At 37.2% G+C, this 25,726-nt stretch overlaps 1 protein-coding gene across 1 annotated transcript in view; it reads right to left on the bottom strand.

The window, feature by feature from the left end:
• The window catches only part of Khdrbs2 (KH domain containing, RNA binding, signal transduction associated 2), a 227,260-nt gene that overhangs the window by 157,472 nt on the left and 44,062 nt on the right, over positions 1 to 25,726 (bottom strand). The window contains exon 3 of the mRNA XM_013019054.1: positions 3,736 to 3,852. Coding sequence (XP_012874508.1) covers positions 3,736 to 3,852 — 117 coding nt within the window. The remainder of the gene's footprint in view (positions 1 to 3,735; positions 3,853 to 25,726) is intronic.

The raw sequence follows: 25,726 nt of genomic DNA, 5'->3' as shown, positions 1-25,726 counted from the left end.
AACATTAAAACTTGGGTTTCATTGTGTGCACCTGACAGATGTTTACATAATACCATATTCCTTATTTATTGTGCTATTTCTCAGGCAGAATCTTTTAATCTGATGTATCAACCTTTTAGAATTCAGGCAAGAGAAATAGAGGAAAGCAGTTGAGCAAAACAAAAATAAAAATCCATCAATGTCATTTATATATTTCCTTGTCCTTCATAAACTTGAGTGACATTTCAGCAAATTTTGCATATTTTGCTGTCTCAGTCCTAATGAGCTTGGACTCTCTTCTGCAGAAGAGAAGTTGAGAGTAAATGTTGTTGATCTTCTGTGCACTTTATTAGGGATACAGCTAAAATGAATGACAGAATGCCTGGACTCCTAGTTTCCTAGGATTATAAAGTGCTTTGGTGTTCTGGCTATTAAAGAGTTGAAAGAGGAGTCTACAAATGCGATCACTGGTGATTGACAAGCGCTGAGCGTGGCGCTGTCCCTTCAGGATTTGAGAGACTAGGAGAACTTTTGATGTTGGGCAGAGCCCAGCAGCCAAATGAGAGGAGGATGGATGGCGTGGGGCTCACCAGGCAGCCACTTCTCTTTGAAGGTTTCTAGTTGATGAAAATCAACCTTGCCATGAAATCAGAAAGGACTTACTAAAGGAGCCATCACCAAATACAGAAGATATATTATAAAATAGAAACCGAATGTTATTAGCACATCAAAGACAGAAAGGATTTGCCTTGAGAATTATCATATGTTTTCAAAGAAGCTACCCCACACTGCACTTTCTACATATGGTCACTAGCACCCTTCAGTAGTGCATTCCCTAAGTTCAACCAACCCTACTAACTGAAATGCCAACAGGTCTTTCGTTACCATCTCATTACGCTAGCCACTTGTGGCCTCTAGAAGGACAGCGGTAGGTCAGTGGGTAAGGAATTTGCTCTCAGGTGCTCTTGCTCCCCATTCTTGCTTGGCATGTACTCTTGTAACGGAGTGCACCCAGTTCCCCTAAGTCTGGACACAAGGTATATCTACTGAAGCTACAACTCTGTGGTTATTTACAACCAACTGACCATGTGAATATGTAGGGCTTAGTCCTGAAAGTAATTTCTGAACTGTTAGTCAATTTCTTAAGGAGCTTTAAAATAGTGCACATACTATGCAGTTTACTTTATTTTATTGTAAAGGCATTGTACAGAAGGGTTGCAGTTACACAAGAAAGGTAATAAGTACATTTCTTGTCATGCATTTTACTTCCTATATTTCACCAAGAGTATCTTTTAGCCTCAAAATCTGAAATTTTTTCTAGATGGTTTTAGATAGTATGTCAGCTCATCCCTTGGGGGGGGGGTCTAACCATACGTAGGCTTTTGCAGTTGGGGTTAGTTGTATACTACATTTTATTTTGGTTTGGATTTTGTTTCCTTTCTTTGCATAAAGAGTTGTTTTGATAGGTATAATTAAAGAAAAAGGCAAGTTTCCCAATTATTACCTATTAGAACTAGTTTCTGTTTATTATTATTATTATTGTCATCTATTCATTTGATAAACCTTAAAATATCCTATTTTTCTACCAGTGGGTTAGAAGGAGTACCAGATATAAGTGAATAAACGTTAATGATTCTGTAATTCCCAATCCAAATGATGACCCGTTCCCTACTTTTAAAGAAAATGTTAGATTTAATTAAACAGTACATATAATTTGATCACAAGCTTTAAGAAGGCTGAATCATGTTATCATGCTGAATCTGCTCCTAAGCAGATAGCTGATATGGAATGAAACAATCTATATCTATTGCTGAACAAAGGTTAGGTTGATAAATTTGTTATTTTCTAAAGAGTTGTCTGATTAAAGGAGATTGCTATCCCAAGCACACAAGTAGAACCATAGAATACTGCAAGTATGATGAACTGGATAAAATGTAACAAACACTTGCTGTTGATCGTTTCTACTTCCAGTCAAATCCAATACATTTTGAATAAACACTGCTCATTTTTGCATCTTTATACAATCAGGCCAACTTGAGAAGATGGATGGACAGGTACTGATAATATCAAAGATCAATGATAATAGAAGGATTTGACCAATCAAGAAATTCAAAGAAAACTCCTAGGAAAACAGTAAATAAGCATGAAAACCCATGGAACACCTTCAAAAGACCAGAGCTATGAAGTGGGGAAAGGGAAGGAAGGTATGAGACCAAATCTATGAATGATGGGCATAAAAGGAGGAGGAGAGATACTCGACGATGGGATGTAAAGATATTGAACAAAAGAACAGCAGGACAAACCACAATGTTGAGACAGAGGTGTCTAAGTCAGGGGTCTTTCAAAATATCAAACAGGCAATATCAGAATAGAAACACCATAAAATATACTTTAAAAACTGAATATACATACACACACATACACAAAACAAAAAACAAATTTAAAAGCTACAAGAAAAAAGCAATGAGTCACAAATAAATTAAAACTCAGAAAAATAACAACAAATACTTCAACAGAAGCTCTGAAAGCAAAACGGCTTATAATGATATCTTCCAACCATAAAAGCAGAGTCACATAGATTAACATCCTCAGCACAGCTGTCCTTCATAAGCATGAAAGAGAAATAAAAATCTTCCATGTTACACAAACCTAAAGGAATTCATTATCACTAAGAAAGATACTTAAAGGAATCCTATAGATAGAATAGAAAGCTAAATAGAATAGGAAACTGAGTGCCACCAAGAAAATATAGGAGAGAATAAATCCAACTGAAAAGTATATTATCAAAAGAGGAATAAAAATGAAGCAAATAACACAAAAAAACAAAAAGTGACAGCAAATATTATTCTCTTTTTTTATACTAATACTGAATATCAGTGTTCTCAGTTCATTAGGAACAAATTTCTATAGGGGATAGTTGTTTTTCTTAAATGTTGTATTCTGACACAAAGTAATCACTATTGCTCTATAAAACAGTAAATCATGTAATTCAGTTTTGAATGAAATCACATCAAAAACAAGACTTTTCCAGGTGCTGGTGGCTCATGCCTATAGTCTTTGCTACTCAGGAGGCTGAGATCTGAGGACCATGGTTCAAAGCCAGCCCAGGCAGAAAAGTCTGTGAGACTTTTATTTCCAATAAACCACTCAGAAAAAGCCAGAAGTGGTGCTATGGCTCAGGTAGTAGAGGGCTAACCTTGAGCAAAAGAAGCCAGGGACAGCATCCAATCCCTGAGTTCAAGCCCCAGAACTGACGCACAAAAATAAAAACTATACTTTATATATTTCTTAGTTTATTGTGAGTTGTTCAGTATCACTGAAACAAGTCAAGAATAACCAAGTTTGGTTTTTTTAGATCTGCGGATAAGTGTCTGAAATTACTTTACATAACACGATCAAAAAGAAATAGAGCAGAGAGATTAAAAAGAGTGATATAATTCATGCAATTAGATGATACAACTAAAGAAAGAAATAGCATTCAGCTATAGCATTAAAGAAAATGAGCGAGCACAGATGTACAGAATCATAGTATAGAGGGTCTGAAGGTGAAGAGTTTTGATAGCAACCTACAGAACAGACGACACAGAATGACAGTGTAGAATACATGATCTCAAGGACTGTGGGAAGTAACTGATTCTATCATGACTGAGAGGACACCAAAACAGCAACAGGACGGTCTCGGAACAGGCTGCACCTGACTCCAGTATTAAAGTAACCCTATAGAATGTGGTAAAGATCAAGTTCAGAGTTCAGTACCTTTGCTTTATCTCTCATTGATCCTTTTCCCAGAATAGACATTTTAGCACCTGTTTCTTCCTGAAGCCTCTTCAAGGAGTTTCCTCTTGGTCCAAGCAATTTCCCCACAAAATTGAACTAGGAGACAAAACCAACAAATGTCTGATTAACTATAATAAAAATGTGTTTTGTACCAAGAATAGTTGAAGATTTATTAGGTTTTCTTCAACTTTTCCATTTAGAAGACTTACTCCATAAATACCAAGACATCCATGCAAGTATTTCAGATCTTCAATCCAAGACCCATTTTTAATTGGATATCCCTTCTTAAAGGAATGCCAAAATCAGTACAAGGTTAAACACTGTTTACTTCTCAATCAGTTACTTATCAGAAGAAATGAGGAGAATCTCACTGGTCTGCAAACTTTGTAAACAGGTATTTCTTTTCAAATAGATGATCAAAATAAGAAATGAGGACAGAAATGGTGGTATATACCTCCAGCTTTAGCTCCTTCTGAGTCTGTGAGAAGACAATCACAAGTCGGAAGGCAGTCTGAACAAAGCTAGTGAGAATGTATCCCACAGATAAATATAAAAATAACATAGCCAAGGCCATGGGGTAAGAAGTATAGTACAGTACTTGCCTATCAAGTTATAGAGGACATGGACTCAATCCTAGGCACTACAAAAGCAACCCTAAACAATTATTATAAAATTGTAAAATACCTTAAGTATAATGCCTGGATTTGTCAAATATTACTTTTGCCCAATATAGTCTCAAATTGGAAATTTACTCCTCAATAATGCATTCACTGTTAAAGAGTTGAGCTTTGAATCAGTAAATAAAATATGTGAACATAAAAAAAGGGTTAAGGAATTAAGAGATGCAGCTTGAGTGTTAGAGCATGAATCCTGAGCAGAAAGCTCAAGGACAGAAAGCAGAAAGCTCAATGCACAGGCCTGAATACAAAACCCGAGACTGGCACCAAAAAAGCTTACAACCCTGACACATAAAAAATGATTTATTGCAATGGCTTTTCTGTATGCCAATAATGAGAAAAGTGTGGCTGAAATTAGGAAAGCAACTCCATTTGTAATAGCCCCACAAAAAATAAAATACCTAGGAATTAACTTAACTAAAAAAGTGAAGGACCTCTATGATGAAAACTTTCAAATCTTGAAAAAGAAAATCAACACAGAACTAAAAAATGGCAAAGCCTCCCATGCTCCTGGATTGGAAAGATTAACATCGTGAAAATGGCAATACTTCCCAAGGCTATCTACAAATTCAACGCAATACCTATCAAAACTCCAACCTCATTCTTCAAGGAAATAGAAAAGGCAATCCAAAAATTCATATGGAACAATAAAAGACCCCGAATAGCAAAAATGCTCCTCAACGGAAAGAACACTGCTGGAAGAATATCAATACCAAATTTCAAACTCTACTATAAAGCCATAGTAATCAAAACAGCTTGGTACTGGCATAAGAACAGACCTCAGGACCAATGGAATAGAATTGAAAACCCAGAAATGAACCTACAGACCTACAGCCATCTAATCTTCGATAAGGGAGCTAAAATAATAGAATGGAAGAAAGACAGCCTTTCAGTAAATGGTGCTGGCAAAATTGGTTAACTACATGTAGAAAACTAAAGCTAGATCCTTATATATCACCCTGCACCAGAATCAACTCCAAATGGATCAAAGACCTTGAAGTCAAAGCAGACACTCTGAAAACATTACAGGATGGAATAGGAGAAACCCTAGGTCTCCTTGGCTCAGGCCGAAATTTTCTGAATAGAGACCCGGAAACACAACAAATCAAAGAAAGGTTGGACAAATGGGATTGCATAAAGTTGCAGAGCTTCTGCAGGGCAAATGACATAGCTAGCAAGATCAATAGAAAGCCCACGGATTGGGAGAAGATCTTTACTAGCCATACAATGGACAAAGGTCTCATATCTAAAATATACTTGGAACTCAAAAAATTAAACCCCCCAACAACAAATCCTCAAAGAAACAACTGCCCAATAAATAAGTGGGTGAAAGACTTAAAGAGAACCTTCTCTGAAGAAGAAAGAAGGATGGCCAATAGACACATGAAGAAATGTTCAACATCCCTAGCCATAAAAGAAATGCAAATCAAAACAACATGGAGATATCACCTCACCCCAGTTAGAACGGCAAAAATCAAGAACTCTAATAACAACAGATGCTGGAGGGGATGTGGACAGAAAGGAACCTTACTTCATTGTTGGTGGGAATGTAAACTTGTTCAACCACTTTGGAAAGCAGTATGGAGGTTCCTCAAAAGACTTCACATAGAGCTCCCCTATGACCCAGCAATCCCACTTTTGGGCATTTACTCAAATGTTTACAAACAAGACCACACTAAAGCTACCAGCACAACTATGTTTATTGCAGCATTATTTACCATAGCTAAGATATGGAACCAACCCAGATGCCCCTCAGTAGATGAATGGATCAAGAAAATGTGGTATATATACACAATGGAATTCTATGCCTCCATCAGAAAGAATGACATTGCCCCATTTGTTAGCAAATGGAAAAACTTGGAAAAAATTATATTAAGTGAAGTAAGCCAGGCCCAAAGAAACATAGGTCCCATGGTTTCCCTTATTTGCAATATCTCGTATATGTATGAGTCAAGCGGAAAAGGTCAGATAAGGTGATGTCAGGAAAATGAACCCTTAGATATGTATTTTAATGTTTTTTCTTTCATGCATGTGTCTCTAATGCATTTATAAGATTATCTCTTTGTTGCTTTGTATGTCCCTCCCCCACAGTATAACCCCTGCTTTCACTATATTTGATGTCAGTATAACTTGTGGAGGAGATGGGGAAAAACCAGTTGTTTAAGGATACAGGTGGACCTGTTGCAACAATGAGAAGTACAAGTTGTCCTTCCAAAACGAGCTTTACAACGTCGGTGCGGCGGGGGGGGGGGGGGGGAAGGGGGGGGAAGGAGAAGGATGGGATTGGGGGGGAGGGGGGAGGCTGGGAAGGGATGGGAAGGGTAAACCAAAGGAGGAGGCTGCAATGCTTGGTAAGAAATGTACGCATTATCCTGCCCATGTAATTGTAACCCCTTGTACAGTATGTTCACAAATAAAATAAAATTAAATTTAAAAAATGATTTATTGAAGTCAATTTTTTTGAGTTATATGCAAGTTCTTTATTCATCCTGAAATACTGATGGAAACAGATGTTCAAAAGCACTGCTCAGAGTATGAAAGACAATTACTAAAGGACCAAATGACCTAGATTTGTAATTACACCACAATTTACTCAAATTATATAGATTAAACTAAGGTAGGATCTTGAAGAACAAATAAAATAGTCTTTAAATTCAATATCTATCTTTTAGAACTATGATCTTATACTAATAAATAAATGTACCATATTTCTTCAGAGACTATCAAGGGGGAGGAACTGGCAGGCAGTGAAGAACTGGGAATGTCTACTAGTGGTTGGTGGTAGAGCTGCTTCTTTAGGTGATGTACAAGTTTTAAATTTGATCAGTTATGGATGCACAATATTGCATGATTTATAAATTATATCAATAAAATTTCCATTAAACAAAATAACAGTAAAGTATTTTAAAGGCACAAATCATATTTAAGGGTAAAAATGAAATATTTTCCCCTTGATTTCAGGATAAAGACAAAAGAACTATCATCACATTTATCCAATGTTCCAGTAAAGTTTGGACTGTGAGAAATACAATTAAATAGAAAAATGGAATAGTTAAATATTCAGAAATACTACACAAACATGGTCAATTGATTTTCAACAAATATGCTGATACAAAGAAATCTGAAATGTCTTTCAACAAATGGTACTGAAACAATTGCATACTATTTGCAAAAAAGAAAACAAAACAAAAGCATCTTGAAAGAAAGAAATCCTGTTCTTCAGGCCTAGAGTTCAGGCCCCACAACCAACCAAAAAAAGAAGAGCCACAGAAAGGGAAAAACTTTTACTCTGCATACATCTGAAAAAATGACTAATACCTAACATCTACAATGAATTCAGTAAAATCAATAGCAATACACACATACACACACAGAGCCCATAAGAGCTAAAATTAAAAAAAAAGACTGAAACCAAATGACAAAAATGTGGAATTACTAAAGCAATCATTCTTGGCAATTTAAAATGATGCAGCTACTTTAGAAAAAACTGCAGTTATTTATGAAGTTAAATATAAAGATTAAACCCCATTATGATCTAGAAATTTTACTCCTAAGTATGTATTGGAGATACTTAAAATCTTGTTGACAAGGTATACAAAAATGTTCGTTGACATTTTAGTCACAATCACCACTAAGCCAGATCTCAACTATGGTCTATTCTAGAAGAAACAGGTTTATACACAAGGGATTTGTTGCCGACTGACACACCACATGGGTATTTCTCAGAGACACTGGAGAGAAGGAAGGTAGACACAAGAGCACCACACAGTATGGGTGCTTCTCAGAGGCATCTGAGAATGAAGTCGGAGACAAGAGGCCCCACATAGTAAAGTCTGTTCTCACAGAATTCACTGTCAGAATGCCAAAAGGTAGTCGTCTTTTGAGAAGAAAAGCCAGAGTTAGACTGACTGGAGAGACAACACAATTGTTCTACCTCGTGTTGGAGGTGCCAGTACAACTTTGTCTGAACTCAACTTTGTGCCTTGAGTGTTACTCAATTGAAACAATGCTTCAATAAAGAATGGGAGGAAAAAGAGGCTAAAATATTTTTTTAAGTCATGAACCAATATATTACAAAGAAATACCATACTTAGCCGAGCACCGGTGGCTCGTGCCTGTAATACTACTCAGGAGGCTGAGATCTGAGGATCATGGTTCAAAGCCAGCCCGGGCAGGAAAGTCCGTGAAACTCTTATCTCCAATAAACCACCAGGAAACTGGAAGTGGCACTGTGGCTCAAGTGGTAGAGAGTGCCAGCCTTGAGCTGAAGAGCTGAGGGACAGCGCTCAGGCCCAGAGTTCAAGCCCCATGACTGACCAAAAAAAAAAAAAAAATACCAGTCTCAGGTATGATACCGAGGAATTGCACTAACACTTTAGAGACAGACATACCTCCAAACCATGGGGAGCACCCCAAACTAGTGAATGAAGAACTATCTCAAAGCTCACTCATCAACAGCATATAATCTTGATATCAAAATGAACCCAGAAAAGCAAAATCATGGCAACACAATGAAAACCCTCACCAGAGAAAGCAGAAGCCTAACAACTAACAAGCCTGTGTGTATACAAAATGTACATTATGACTTAGCAGGCCACGCTTTTTCAGATATACAAAGTAGTTTAGAATATGCAACCACTGTTTGTAATCTGCAAATTAACAAACTGAAGTTAAAATTCATTTAAACAAAAAAAGTTCTAGAATTCAAAATTACTCATAAAAAAAATCACATCCTCCGAACAATAAAATAACCTTTAGGTGGTATAAAACTGCTACTCAAAATCAGTTAGAATAGTAGATTTAGGGGTAACAGCAGAAACAAGATAAAGACTTACACTCTTGTTTTGTGTTTTGTTGGTTGTGGGGCTTGAACTCAGGCCCTAGGCACTGTCCCTGAGCTTCTTTGTGCTCCGGGCTACACACAGCACCACTTCTGGTTTTTGAGTGGTTAATTGGAGATAAGAGTCTCATGGGGACTTTTGTGCCCAGGTTGGCTTTGAACTGCAAGCCTCCTGTGGAGCTAGGGTTACAGGCATGAGCCACCAGCACCAGCAAAACGTATACTCTTGGTAGTTTATTCAGATGACACAGATAAGTCACTGTGTAAGATAAACTCAGAAATACAAAAAAAAGAATATAGTTTGTGTAATTATCTATATGAATATTAAACTTTTTAAATAAATATAACTAATGAGAAAAATTAGCAAGGAGCTTTATATAAAATCAATATAAAAAGCACTGTACTTGGAATATTATCAACACATAACTTGAAAATACTTTTTATAAAAGATATTATTTATAATAGCAGTAACAATAAAAAGCAGATTATTGCAGGCAAAAATTTCTTCAGGTATACTTAAAAAGTCTATGTAATATATATTGAATAAAATGCTCAAGGCAATGCATAAAAATTAGTATGTTGAGAGATACCAATAAGTTGAAGCCTCTTGCTCTCTATATATACCTATACATAAGTGTGTCTGTGTGTGTGTGTGTGTGTGTGTGTGTGTGTGTATAAATTTCATTCTAGATCTAGTGTACCTCTACTTAAAATCATGAGGTTTGGATAAACTAATTAACTACTTCCAACATCTGTTTGAAAAAGTTAAAGTCCATGAAAAGCAAATATTTGGAAGTAAAAAAATAAACCTAGAAGTATTACTATTCTGTTGCAAGATTCCTTATAAAGCAGTAGTAAGTAAGTGTGCCAGTGCAGTCCTGCGACACAGACAATAATGCAAGGAACATGGAATCCCAAACACAGCTCTATTCATGCAAGAAAGGCTATGGAGCACCGGGGCACTGTGTTCCTGAGGGGTGAAGTAACTGTCCTCTAAAGCGGGCTGTGACCTAATCCCCACATCTGTACACCACTCTCAAGGGTACTCTTGGTGGTGTGACCAAGCAAGAACTCCAGTGTGCCCAGTGTTATGCAGGGGAGCCCAAAGTCCTCACAAAACAACGAGGTAGGCAACAGATCTCGCAGAGGAGCGGTGATGGCAGAAGCAAGGATGCAGCCCTGCTGGCTTTGTTGAGGTGGCAAATAAACACACAGTGCAGGTCACTGCTTCTACCAGCAGACAAACTCACGGGACAGACTCTTCCACGAAGTGGGGCCAAGAATGCAACCATGAGACAGACAGTCAAACAGACATCTGATTTCAGCCCCTGATTTGTTTTAAGGCATTAAACTAAAGCTTGTGAAAATTGTTACAATAATGACAAACAAATATACTAGGAAACAGAAGGCTATCTGATATACTGCATAACTGATTGACCATAGTAAGAAAAATACTTCTAAATACTATCCTAAAGTATAAAGCTCCAATATTAAGGCATCCATGGTCTTAAATACAACCACAGTTTAAACCCTTAGTTTCTCTGAATGTACAGCTGTTAGAATAAAAATGACTCAGAATATGAAGATTTCTGATGAAGGCAAGTGATGGGATTTACACTTAGTTTATAACGACATGAGCTACAGAATTCTATTTTTATCTACATGACAAATTGATATGAAAATAACTTAATATTAGTTTGAATCTTATATTTTAGAATTTAAATTTCTCCAAGCAAGTCGTCATGGAGCTGTCGAGAGTTTGGTTATTTGCATGAGATGCAATTCTTACCTCCAAAGGAAAAGTTTCATTTCAATGTCACAGAACATAAATCTCTTCCCTGTTATGCCCACATGGGCGAGTCCCGATGTCTGTTCTTAGGACTTCCCAGGTTTATACAGTGCCTGAGGACAAACCCATGTGCTTACACTGACCCCCGAGCACGGCTGACGGAGCGCATGCCACGTGCCCAACAGTGGCACGGAGGTGGGCTGCTCGAGAGGGCCACAGAAGAGGTAGCGCTTTCTGTACCACACCAGAGCCAGCTGCTTTCCGAAGGGGGCACATGTGCACCCAAGCTAGTGGTGCTTGTGTACGTAAGTGCCCTTCTGACCTGGCACCTCTGCAGGGCCACCCCTCACTCCATGCTCTTCTACTCTGGCTGCTTTTCCACACTCTCTTAGATTCTACAGGAAGGAGTGGACTACAAAGGGCTGCTTCACCCCTGCTACTTTCATCCAGTGATCGGTGCTTTCCTTTGAGAAAAAGGAGGGGGTGGCGAGGCCGTGCCAATTCATGCCTGCCTCTAGATGAGGCTGCTGTGATAGGTGAATAAAAGCTTGATTGTTTATTTCGTTCTGACTCTGTCCTGCCAATGCTGATGGACACAGGTGCTCTACCATTAAAATGCAGGAAGGACTGAATGGATAAGCAGTAAGGGAGGTGCGTGCCACAAAGGAACACAGCACAAGGAGACACAGACACACATGGGAGATGCAGTGTCAACTTTCAATGTCCATCTGTCAAAAGCTACTTAAGAATGTACCATTTAGCTTTCTATATTTCTGCAGCCCAAGGAAAAAGCCATCTTACCACCACACAAAGTGCACAGGTAGCCGCCACACTACAAAGGTATGTTGTGCTATTTTCAGCAACTTTTAAGTCTGCTGATTAAGATACCTGCATGACACCTTGCTTGTAAAATCACCCATTTCCAGCAATTCTGCAATTCAGTCTAGCCATGAATCACCTTATCATAGAATGTGGTCCAAATGTGGATTCCAAGAGGCTGAGAAATGTACAAGTTTCTGAGCATGATTTAGAATCCTATGATCAGTATCCAAATAATATATAACTACTGGATGACATTATAAAATAATTATATTTTGGGATATGTGGTTTTTATTTTACCAAAATTCTTATAGATGTATCAGAGAATTAGAACATAAGTATGTGTTTATTGCATAAAGTATCAAGTTTCATAACTCACAAATACAATGATTTCAACTATAGATAACTAAACAACTTTATGACTATTTTCCCTTAACTGAAGATGACACTGCTACTACAAATCTATACATTAACTTATACATTATCCTGTGTTACAGAGACAAAGGAGTATTTTATGATTAATTGTACCATAGAAACCATGACAGAAACTGAAAGAAAAGTTTATTAAATTCTTCAAAGTGAACATGAAATACAATAATTATTTTATGTCTAAGATCAAATATCCTGAAGAAAAGCACACCACAGAAACTACATTTAGGGTACTTTAGTTTCGATCTCCATGTTGTTAAAAGGTTTTAAAGTGCTTTGATACAAAATGGCAAATGACATAGAGACAGTCAATAACTTTTGCATTTGCTCCTAAAAGGGAAGAATTGTGTGTCATTGTCAGAAGATCTGCTTCTAGAGAAGAAGCAGCTGTATTTTTAAACAATTTCTTAGCCAGATGCTGTGGCTCATGCCTATAATCCTAGCTATACCGGGGGCTGAGATCTGAGGATCAGGGTTTGAAGCCAAAATCCATTAGACTCTTATCTCCAATAAACTACTCAGAAAAAGTGGCACTATGGCTCAAGTGGTAGAGCACTAGCTCTGAGAGAAAAAGCCCTAGGACTAGCACAAAATTTTTTTTCTTCAAGAAATCTTTTTTCATAATAACTTACCCATAGGCAGGCTGCACTCCAAACTTGTCACAAATGATAATACGGCAACATTTTCTTTTTTTTAATTGTGAAAATACTGTACAGAGGGGTTACAATTACATGGGCATGGTAATGAGTACATTTCTTACCAAGCTTGTTGCCTCCTCCTCTCCTTTGTTTCCTCTTACCATTTCTTCCCATCTCCCCCGCCCCCCGTCCCTCCCCCCACTCACACCAAAGTTGTAAAGTTCGTTTTTCAACATAACATCTTGTACATTTCATTGTTGCAATGGGTCCACCTGTATCCCTATTTAAACAACTTGTTTTATCCTTTCCCCTCCACAAATCATACCATAATCAAATACAGTGAAAATGGGTTATACCATGGGGGAGGGACATACAAAGCAACAAAGAAATAATTTTATAAATGTGTTAGAAACAATCACAAGAAAGAAAAAAACATTTGAGTCCTTATCTTGGGGTTCGTTTCACATAACATCAACTTATCTGACCATTTCTGCTTGTCTCAGCCATATACTAGTTACTGAAAATAAGGGAAACCATGGGACCTATGTTTCTTTGGGCCTGGCTTACTTCACTTAATATAATTGTTTCCAAGCCTTTCCATTCCCTAACAAATGGGGCAATGTCATTCTTTCTGGTGGAGGCCTAGAATTCCATTGTGTATATATACCACATTTTCTTTTTTTTTTTTTTTTGGGTCCGGTCGTGGGGCCTGAACTCTGGGCCTGGGCACTGTCCCTCAGCTCTTCAGCTCAAGGCTAGCGCTCTACCACTTGAGCCACAGCGCCACTTCCGGCTTTTTTCTGTTTGCTTATGTGGTGCTGAGGAATCGAACCCAGGGTCTTGAGCATGCAAGGCAAGCGCTCTACCACTGAGCCACCTTCCCAGCCCCATATACCACATTTTCTTGATCCATTCATCTACTGGGGGGCATCTGGGCTGGTTCCATATCTTGGCTATGGTAAATAATGCTGCAATAAACATAGTTGTGCTGGTAGCTTTAGTGTGGTCTTGTTTGTGAGCATTTGGGTAAATGCCCAAAAGTGGGATTGCTGAGTCATAGGGGAGCTCTATGTGGAGTCTTTTGAGGAACCCATACTGCTTTCCAAAGTGGTTGAACAAGTTTGCACTCCCACCAACAATGCAGTAGGGTTCCCTTCTGTCCACATCCCCTCTTAGAGTTCTTGATTATAGTCATTCTAACTGGGGTGAGGTGGTATCTCAATGTTGTTTTGATTTACATTTCTTTTATGGCTAGCGAGGTTGAGCATTTCTTCATTTATCTATTGGGCCATCCTACTTTCCTCTTCAGAGAAATTTCTCTTTAAGTCTTTAGCCCACTTATTTATTGGGTAGTTGTTAATGCAACGTATATGAAACAATTACTTCTAATCATGAGTTACACACAAAGAATAATTCACCATGATCCAAATTGTGTGTCTACAAGTGAAGAAAGCAGTACTCAGTTTTTTCTGTGTAAGGAGTTTTATTTCCATCATTTTAGAGACCCTGTAGGTAGCTAGTGTATATTTAGCTTTTGTCAAGCAACAAAAAAAATAATTTAGATTACTTTTTCTGATGCAGAAAATTATAAGTGTTTTGATATAGTTTTACAAAACAGCATATGGGCTTATGCCTGTAATCCTAGCTACTCAAGAGGCTGAGATCGAGGATTACTATTTGAAGCAAACCTGGCCAGGAAAGGTCATGTCATCAATTAACCAAAAAAAAAAGCCATCTGAAGCTGTGGCTCAAGTGGCAGAGCACAGCCTTGAGTAGAAAAGCTAAAGGGCAGCATCCAGGTCCTGAGTTCAAGCTCCAGGACTAGTATAAAACCATTTTTTTAAAAAAGGCATATAAGATATGAAGGTATGATTGGTTTTGGATCCTGTGGTTGAATTTCTAAAAAGCTGAGAGAAGGATGGGTGTGTGGTTCAACTGTGGTTTGTATAAGCAGAACATTTAATTGTCCAGCAAGCAGGAGGCCTTGTGCTCAGACCCTAGTAACAGGAAATCTAACAACCAAAAAGGAATTTCACTGGCCAAGGTAAAAATGATTATTTAATCTAAATTATTTAAAATGTTTGTTCCTATATACACATCAGCTCATAGACTTCCGAATGTACAGAATCAGGGTCACTTCACTCACACAACCATATCTAATTCACGTTGACAAATACTAGTTGCACCCCACCATCATGTAAAAGGACAAAGACAGGACCCAGCTATCTCAGTGCTATCCCAGGAAAAGTCTAAAATTCCAAGCCCCAGGGAACTGATACATTTGCTGATTTCTCAACTTTAATTTTTTGAGGAAAACTTTTACAAATAATACCACACAATAAAACAGATGAAATAGCGTCCATGACAACCAGGCAAGGAGAAGCTACAAGGTTTCTGAGATGAAACTATACTTGACTCAGAGCTCTCCTGCAGTCCCATATAAATGCAAGATGACGAGTCCTAAAGCTCACACTATTCACAGTGAAATAAATGTATATTTATGAATAAATAAAACTTTGAAATAAGAGTTTACTCAAAACTGCAAAGCATCAACCGATTTTGCTTATGATCATCTATCAGCAGGTATTCATCTGAAAATTTAGAATGAAGAGAGTAGTTGTATGCTCAATAGATAATTCTTTTCATTAAAACAAGTATTTTAGGAGAAGAATGAACAAGATTGGATTCATCTCTTTAAAGAGGCAATAAGATACACTCCAAGACTAGGGATAAATTATTGTTCATTCTCCCTCAAAACTATGGGAAAAAGGCTAAGTTAAGTAAATCAGGGAAGATAATTAAAATCTATGTTCAGATAAGAAAAAGGACCAACGAAAACACATTTTATTTAGGGTGTGAATACACTTGTGTGTATGTATGTAAACGTACACAATATACAGATCTAAACTTATGACTCTGGAAATATGAGAAATCTGACTCTAGCAATCTCTTAACATGTGACTAAGACAATAAAAACTAGAAGTAGCAGTGTTTAAAATTATTTCTGGAATCAACAATATTATTGTGAACTAGCAAAAACTTGAAGAAATGTATAAAATTATTCATCCTTCATTAAGGATGATAAATGTGTTTTCTGTCAATAGCCTTAATGAGGTATTGTGTGGACTGATAATCATGGATTCTCACATTTCTCACAACATGCTTCAGTTGAGAAAAGCATTCCTATAAGAAGTTCATTAGATTTATTTTATCTGTTACAGAAACAAAATTCTTATGGCAAATTAATTTGCAACTATTTTCCTTTACTTTCTGGAAACATAAGTGATTAAATGGATATTAAATTCTTATAAAACATGTAAATGAATATGTCTCTAAAATCCTTATAACCATACAGTAAAATGTATATAGGTAAAACTCAAACATTAAGCAATAAGAAGACATACAGATATCTAACATGTTGGAAATGAACTTTACAACTGGAAGGGGGCATTGGGAAGGAGGGGAAGTGGGAGAAAAACAAGGGGGGAAGGACAATGTTTGACAAGAAATGTATTCACTACCTTACTTATGTAACTGTAACCTCTCTGTATATCACCTTGACAATAAAAATAAATTAAATTAAAAAATTAAAACTATCATTATCTAAAAGATGCAAAAAATTAAAATTTAATATTACTTGATTCTTTATGCTTCTAAAAGAACACTTTGCACTCTGAAGCCCTAAAGATATTTTAAATGTTGTGTGTTAATATTAAGTAATAGTTCAGTAGGTAGGAAATAGGCATAGAGGTAAGAGTCTCCCAGGCTTTCTTGCTGGGCTGACTCTCAGTCACAATCTTCAACAAACCACTGGCTCTAGCCCTGTTAGAACTTTTGAAAACTGGGTTTATTTACTCTGTAGCGATTATGTTCTTCACAGACTTGCTTGTGTAATTTATGTAGAAATGTTAAAGAAATGAGCAGAGTATTCTGTGCTTAGCAGGGTGCAGGCAAGGGTTCTGGTCCAGTCACTTGGGGAGGCCGGGGAACCGAAAAGCCATATGCTACCCCGAAATCCACATGGATGAGATTGCCCACACACAAGGGAGAGCAAAACTGTCCAGGAAAAAAACACCTGCAACTGTGAGGAGTTGACCAGGGAAAGCAGATGACTACTCAGACAAATGACAGTACAGAAAATAGAATGAAAACAAGAGAAATCAAAAGCTTCTCTTTAAGACAACTCAAAGTTCTAGTAGATATCAAGACCTATTTAAAAAGTACTTCCTTTTACTTTTTAATAAGTTAATCCTTCAAAAGGTTAGGGGTTCTTCATGGGATCAGATGTTTCTATTCACTATTGCTAGTACTGTGACCCCAAGAGTGGTTTGTTCTAAAATTTTCTATTGTTAATCTCAGGAAAACAGAGGAAATTAACATTTATTATCAGTTAATATGTTCTAATGAACAACTGGTGCAATGTGAGTGCATTGCATTGTCAAATAATTTCCTGGCAGAGTGCATAAGAGGTGCATACATGTAGGAGAGCCCGGTAAACTGGCTGGAAGACCAGCAACCTCCCGAGGACAGAAGAAACGTTTGGTTAACATTCACTGAGCACTAATCATGCATAATGCCTCAAGAAAAACTGAAAATCTCTTTGTCAGAGAGTAAAATTATTATTATTATTTCTCCAAGAGTCTCACTTTAAAAGAAACAGAATTTGTCAAAATAAATTGCATGGCATAAACATTACCCTGAATTTAGAATGATTTTTTTTTACCAAGGATGTCAGAACTCAACTTTATTGGTTTTAATTTTATCTTTATATTACTGAGGTATATTCCGGAACATGATTTTCCCAGGTGTTATAAGCAATCTCGACCAACAAGCATTTTAAGTCCCACTCAGCAGGCTAGTGACAGGTGTCTTGTGGTCAGTACAGTTACCACAGGCATGCTGGTCCAGCAGAGCCTGTCACAGCACTGAGTGACACCCAGCTGTGGCTTGTGGGAGGGAGCACATTACCTCATGCACCTCATGCCACACCCCATATCACTGGACACTGCCTGCAAATAATCCTGCCAGGGTGGAAATCTTACAAAGATCACACATCTTAGAGCCACAGCGGGCTGCAAAGGCCACAAGGTTCATTCACGTATCTGTTAGTAATATACTGCATCGACACTGTTTTGTAACATGCACACAGAATTCTAATTTCCCAACAGTTCTTTATATGCAATGGCACTATTTAATTACCCTGCTGCTACTTATGAGGAAAACCGAGGTAGTAGTAAATTGTTGAAAGCTATAATTCCCTTGGTATGTAATAGAAAGTTATCAAATTTATTTAAGTCATTCATTCCACAGCTGAACACAAAGATGACAGAAGTTGAGGGCATCTTTCTTTTCCTTTTCAATGAGCTATATATTCTGCAGTTACTAAAAGTCTTTATGGCTGTCACTTATGTTTGTAAACGAGCTGTCAGAATTACCAATTAATAACAGATACTAAATTGTCACGAGAAACTTGATGATCACATCAGAAACATGAGGAAACAGCACACGGTATGGCTAACGTTGACAGTAGTGGTTTGTTATGAGGATTATAAATAAAACATTTAGAACAGAGTCTAACAATGCTCGATATATATTAATTAGTAATTACATTATTAACCAAGTCCTGGATTGATGAAATCTCAACAAATCAATGAACTTCTTTGTGATTTACTAAGTTTGGTTTTTATAGGGAACACACTACAAAGGCATTAGGTATTAAATTATGATACTTAGTAACAGTTCTATTACTGCAGTCCTCTAGAAAGAGCAATCAAACATTTCTTTAAGTTGTGCTGCATGATTTCCAGGGGTTTGAGACTGTTGCTTTTTCACTCGCGCTAAATCTCAGTATTCCCAGAAACCTGTGTCTCTGACCCAGAGCCTTCTGGTCAACCTCAAGGTCTGGCACTCATCACCCACTGATCAGTCACTCAAATGGCATTCAGTAGATGGTAGGAGCAGAAAAACAAACTGTGAAATCCAACTTGATGACAATGAGCTGGGAACAGGAAATTACACTATGGAAATATATATCATATCCAATTGGTTTCTAAGGTACTTTCAGCTGTCACTGACATCAGGAAGTAGGGAAAGTCAAAGCTACCAAGAGCAGCTTATTCTGAGAGAATCATGTACAACATTGGAATGGCAGTCCTACTCCTAGGCTATTTGATATGATCGTCCTCCGGCCTCAACCTGCAAGTAAAATAGATATTTCATGCTAATCAAAACTTCCTTCATGATAGACACAAATAGTATTTCATTGTAATTCTTCCATTACATGTTTACCTATACAAAGACCTTTATATTCAACATTCTTCAGTGATTAACTTATGGGCAAAATGTAAAAGGCATTGAACAATGACAAGTGACCAATTACTTTTCGTTGTAAAAGAGAAAACTCTAACATTAGACACTAAAGGTGTCAGCTCATCTGTCAGGCACATAAGCCTGGTAAGGAGGAGATCAGCATCTACAGCTCCTCCCTAGCTTTAATTGTTTATTAATCTAGATAAGACCCCAAAAACCATCAGGCACAGAATCTGGAGAGTTTTATGGTACTGAATTATTTAATCTTGGGAAATCAGTAGACACTTATCATTGTGCAACAATACTTTATATATTGCACATCCTATTCAACTATGATCAGCAAAATCTTCTAATTTATATTCACTAAATTAGGGCCAAACTTACTCAAGAAATCATAAAGTAACTTTCAACACCATATTACAAAATACGATAAAAATAATTAAAGAGAAATTATCCTGACTTTAGGTAAAGCACAGAAAAGTCAAAAAGAAGAAAATTGTAAAATATAACATGGTAGAGCAAACAATCCAGAAGAAACTTTTGGGTACAAAAGACTTTGTTAATACTGAAAAAAAATGGGTATCCCCATGAGGATATTCTATACTAGCAAATATTTTGAGCTGGTTCCCAGGAGGATTACAGTAAAATAAACTGATGGAACTTATAAAAATCAGTCCCATATTGTATATAAATAGATATATAATTAAAAGACACTACTAAAACTAAGTCTCACAGAAACACATTAATTTGTGGTGACAGATGGGAACACTATCCATCAAAATGTTCAGTAGACCCCATGACTTTAGTAAAACAGTACAATAGAGATATTTTTAGAATGACAGAGCATTGGTTACATGAAAATTATCTTAACAAATCTTGTCTGGAATTATTATATAAGCAGAAAGGCTTCACATAAAAACTAAAATACTCAAGAGCCCAAGTTGTGAGAGCCACCTAACTACCCACCCACCCACTCATCAATCTAGATAGCTTTGAGTGCAGTTTATTTCTATTGCACGTTGCCAAAATGATCTGAGGTTATGTGACTAAAGCCAGTGAAGCTGTCTAGAGGATATACTGTCTCGCACAGCTCGCTGGGTAAGTCCAGGGGATGTACCACTCAAAGACAGCTGTGTTACAGACAAACACAGAGAATTTTCACAATACAAATGGACATTGTTCTAGCTATAGTTGAGCACAGGCTTCAAGGATTACCTAACTTCTGTATGATTTCAAGCAATTGGATCTAAAATAGAGAAGGCAAGAAGAGTCAAACAGTGCTACAGTCAGACCTATATTGCTGATGGCAGCTGAGAGTCTAATTTCTAGTAGAGGCTCTTGGGTATGTATGTGAAAGATATCTGTGTAAGGAAGATGTATTTTTAAACATCATTAAATACTATAAATACTACAGTGATAGGAAATATTTTATATATATAATATATATATATATATATATATATATATATATACACACATACACAAAGAGAGAGAAAACCAGAATTACAAAATGTTAGAGACCTACATGCTTAGGTTTCATATGCAGTATAGAACATAAAATAGAAAATCTGTTTTACTTTGCTCTGATCTCAAAGAACCATGGTAGCTGATCATTTTATAGAGAGTTCAAACCTTGCTGCCCTTCAGTTTCCCTAAATGCAAGAATAAAACAACCATATAGCCTCTGTGCTCACAAAAGAGTAATAATGTGGGCATTTGACCCTCTATAGACTGAAAATGCATAAAATACATTATATATTTGTATTTACCAGCCAAGGAAAACTACCTTCCCAATTAGTAGGAATGATCAAGGATACTGAGAAACAATTTCACTAGCAGCTAATTCAGTAATAACAAGAATTATAAGCTGCCAGCTCAATGCCATAACAATTCATACAAGGGTAAAGGCAGGATTTCCACTATGTACAGGGCATATGCGCTCATAAAGTACATCAAATACCAAACTCAGTGTCCCTTATCAGAACCATTTTCTTGGCAGAAAAGGAATAAAAGGAGTTAGCAAGGCTATTTCTTTACTTGTGAGATGACAAAAAGCATAAGTATGTTTTAACAACAACAGAATCATTTTGTGGTGCTAAGCAGGTCATGGGCCTTTCTGAGTCTACTTTTCATTATTTTAGAAGCTGGCAATAATATCAGTCATAAAGAATTAATAAATAAAATATGCAGAAGTATTGTGAAAGCCTGCTCTATAAGAATATTATTCATTACCTAGTTATATTGCAACCTACATGAAAAAAAATGGAAGGTTAGATATTATCTCTATCTGAAAAACGTAGCTCACACTTAGTATGTATTATCATTCCCTAGGTGGTGTTCCAACACTTTCCATAATTACCCTTAATTTGATAACAGTTTCTTCCCTGACAATTTCATAAACAAAGGACTGCGCATGTTAAATCACGACATGTGGGGCCACGAGATTGAACATTCAATTACTTCAGTCTTGCTAGTCTTTTTTAAATGTCTTTTATTATAAAATCAATGTACTCATATAATGGACAATTACATGAGTAAGGTAATGAGTACATTTCCTATTGAGCATTGTTATCTCCTCCTTTGTTTTTCCCCTACCATCCCTTCCCTCCCCACTTCCCCAACTCCTCCCCTCCCCCCTCCAATCAAAGTTGCAAAGTTCATTTTCAAGATAGTGTCTTGTACAGCTCATTGTTACAATGGTCATTCTGTATCCTTGTTTCAGCATTTTTTATTTCCCTTCCCCTCCCCAAATTAGAGAAATGTATATACAAGATGCAGGGCACCAATGTTAAATATAGTGAAAACAGGGGTTATACTGTGGGGACAGAACACACAAAAGAAACAGAAAAAAAATCACATAGTATATTGTAGATATGTTAAAAACAACAGCAAGAAAACAAAAACACAGGGCAATAACTACATATTCTGGTAATTAAGTAATGCTGAATTGTGAATAATCATACTAAAATGTGATTTTCAAAAGTTTAGGTTTTAACAAAACATAGCATCAAATATTTAGTAACTATCAATCTATAAATCTTCTCATTGGTATAAATATTTTATAGAGAAAAGACAAATCTGGTTTCCAAACTATATGTCCACTGTCAGTCTATTTGCAGCTATTTGACTAAGGAGTGATTCAGTTCAAATTTTAAAATGATTCTGAACTTTCTTTTAAAATATCCACAACAAAATGAAATTCTCAAAATGAAATTAATCTTCTGTTGCTGTCCAATTTCCCCCAAAGAGAACAGGCTGAATTCCCCAGCACCTTTAATTCTGTTAGGAAGGAGAGCGTGTGCGGGGGCACACAGGCCAGAGACCAGCATGTGTTCACTCCACCCAGGACATTATTCTCTAAAGGCAAAACCCACACAGCTTGCTGCTTCTGAAAATGTCATCTTCCCCTAGCCCTTACAGATCAAGAATCTGTGAAGCTCACAGAGGTCAAGTGACATATCGAGGTTACCAAGTCAAACAGCCACAGTAGGATGAATGCCCTGCCCACGAAGCTCTGAACAGAGCCTGGAGGACCTAACTGTACAGGTGTGAAACACCCCCCCCCCCAACAGAACAAAAGCAGAATTAGGGAAGACACTTTTGCTTTGGACAAGGAACTAACAGAAGTATAAATGTAAGCAGTCCAGAGAAATTTTATCTAATTAGAACAGGTATTTTTGGCAAGACTATTTCCATGTTACAATTATGGAATATAGACACTTTTCTTTGTCAACTCAAATAAACAGCCTGCATCTCAAACAAGACCAGTATCATCACCATCACTAAAGTACTAGAGGAATCCAGGCACTGGTGGTTCACACCTGTAATTCCAGCTACTCAGGAGGCTGAGATCTGAGGATTGTAGTGTGAAGCCAGCAGAGGCAGGAAACTCCCTGAGACTCATATCTCCAATAAACTCCCGCATTTACAATCTTAGTATACATCTAGGATAATTTTATAAGATGATCAGAAAAGCTCAAAAGCTATATACATAAAACTTATAAGATGATGCTAAATGAAATGAACCCCAAGATATGGACACAAGAGGCTGCTGTTGTTTTTAATGTACTATGTGATTTTTATTTCTTTTGTATGTTCTCCCTGCTCTGATATACAGTGTTGTCACTGTACTTGATTTTGGTGCCCTGCATCTTGTATATACATTTATCTATTTGGGGAGGAGAAGGGGAATAACAAAATGCTGAAAATAGACCCAGGCTGACCCACTGCAACAATGATACTCACAAGACATTATGTTGGGGGAGGGGGAGGAGGGGAGTAGGTAGGGGAGGGCAGAGATAGCTGGAGAACAACAGGGAAGGGCTAACAATGCTCAACAAAAAATGTACTCATTGCCTTACTTACTCAAGTAATTGTAACTCCTTCATACAAATAAGCCCATCTTTACAGTAAAATAAATTTTTTTTTAAAAGCCAGAAGTGGTGCTGTGGCTCAAGTGCTAGAGCACTTGCCTTGAGCAAAAGAAGCTCAGAGACAGAATCCAGGCCCAGAGTTCAAGCCCTAGGACCAGCAAAACAAACAAACAGGAAAGGCAAGGGAGGAGAGGGGAAAGGAGGGGAGGGGGGAGAGGAGTGGAGGAGAGGGAAGGAGGGAGGGAGAGAAAGAAAGAAACAGAGAGAAGAGAGAGAGAGAGAGAGAGAGAGAGAGAAAGAAAGAAAGAAAGAAAGAAAGAAAGAAAGAGAATAAACTATAAAGGCAATTTTAAAAGCCTTCCTAAAACAGTATTTATCTTTATCACTTTATAATTCTTAAAGATAAGTACACCCTTCAACACCTTAGAAATAACTTCATCACTGTTTTTTTATTCTATGCCCAACTCAAATTAAGTTTTCTCATAGTTCTGTTTAATTTTTCAAGGAGCAGTAGGCCACAAATAAGAGGTTTGAATCTTCATGAAGAGCATAGCTCAATTAGACTCACTCTGTCTTTGTGTTTAGAGACGTAAACTACGTGGTACTCATGGGCAGAACCAGTAACCTGCAGCCTGGAGACATTTATCAAGGGTGTTCCTATTTGTTGGTGATCGTGTGTTCTATTTTGTCAGAAGATTTGCATTGATTAATTAAAACAAACAATGACGTGCATTCCTGTAATACACGTGCCCTTTTGAGCCTTCACTGCAAGCAGAGTAGATAAAACAGCATCACAGGGGTCCACTGATCTCCCGCTTTGTGCCTGCCCTTTTCATGTACATGCTTAGACTGCTTTGGCAAAGGTTAAGAGTGACTTCAAAATTGCTATATTTGATAGATACTTTTCTATTCTCATTTTACTTGGCTGTTTTGTAAAGACTTGAAGGCTCAAAATACCAGTAATGTCAGAGCCTGACCTTCTGCTCTTCCCGTAACAACCTCGTGTGTCCAGTTGGCCTCTAATGCCACATCATAAATGTTTGTCAGAATCTCGATCCTGAGAAGCAATCTTAGGCAATTTATAACTTGTTGACAACAGAAAGTGGCCATGGGCTCTGCATAGCCTATAAAGGTCCATGCTTTTAGAATTGTGTCTCTCTAGAGACACAGCTCTGAGCTGACCCAGTTCTCATCTACTTCTCTTTCAACAGATACTACTTTGAATCATGTGAGGCAGGTTCACACAAACATCCACATGGATTGCATATTCCACAATGGATTGCATTTGGAAATGTGCATGCCTGTTGCTTCTCTCTAGACCTAGTAACAACAGACAGTTTGTACTTTTACTTGTTCTCATTATTAGAACATGTAGGTCAGTATTTCATGTGGATATTCAGAAGTAAAAATGATGTATACTAATCATGATGTTTGAAACAAGTCCATTGTTTCAATCTTATCCACTTAAACTGTGAAGAATTTGGCTCAGCAAAGTGAGATTTTATCTATGTCGTGCATATAAATACATGTGTCTTTGGCTCAACTAAGTGTAATTATATCCAGGTCTTATATATAACTACATGTGATTTTGTAGTTTATTTTGTGTACTCAGTCTTCTGTGATCCATAAACAATATGTATAGTTCACAGTATTGGATACTGCGCTAACTTTAATAATTAGCATTTAAGAAACCTGTCACTATTTACAAATATTTAGCATATTTTAACTCATTCCTAAGAACCCATTTTTTTGTCAACACTTTCCTGTTTTCATAAAACCAGACAGACCTCTTCACCTCCTACTATCTTCTTTGGGGTCTCTAAGGCTACTGTTTAATCATTGCTCACTTAGGAAAACAATTTCATACTGTAGCTTCAGAACCACCATTTCTTCATGTGTAGGTTTCCTTGATAGAATATGCAAACATCCAATAAAATAGAATACACCACCAACAACACAAGGAGCACAGTTCATGAATGTCCACAGGCTATGAACCACCTGAGTCTGTCCATATGACCCACAGTATTTGTGTCTGTAAACAGAGGGATAAACTAGGTCTTGTGACTGGCGCTGTCTGGTTAGATTTCAATGCTCTC

The sequence above is a fragment of the Dipodomys ordii genome, unplaced genomic scaffold (assembly GCF_000151885.1).
Source record: "Dipodomys ordii isolate 6190 unplaced genomic scaffold, Dord_2.0 Scaffold44, whole genome shotgun sequence".
NCBI lineage: Eukaryota > Metazoa > Chordata > Mammalia > Rodentia > Heteromyidae > Dipodomys > Dipodomys ordii.
Note: the sequence above shows the minus strand (reverse complement) of the source record. Positions and strands in the feature narration are given on the sequence as shown.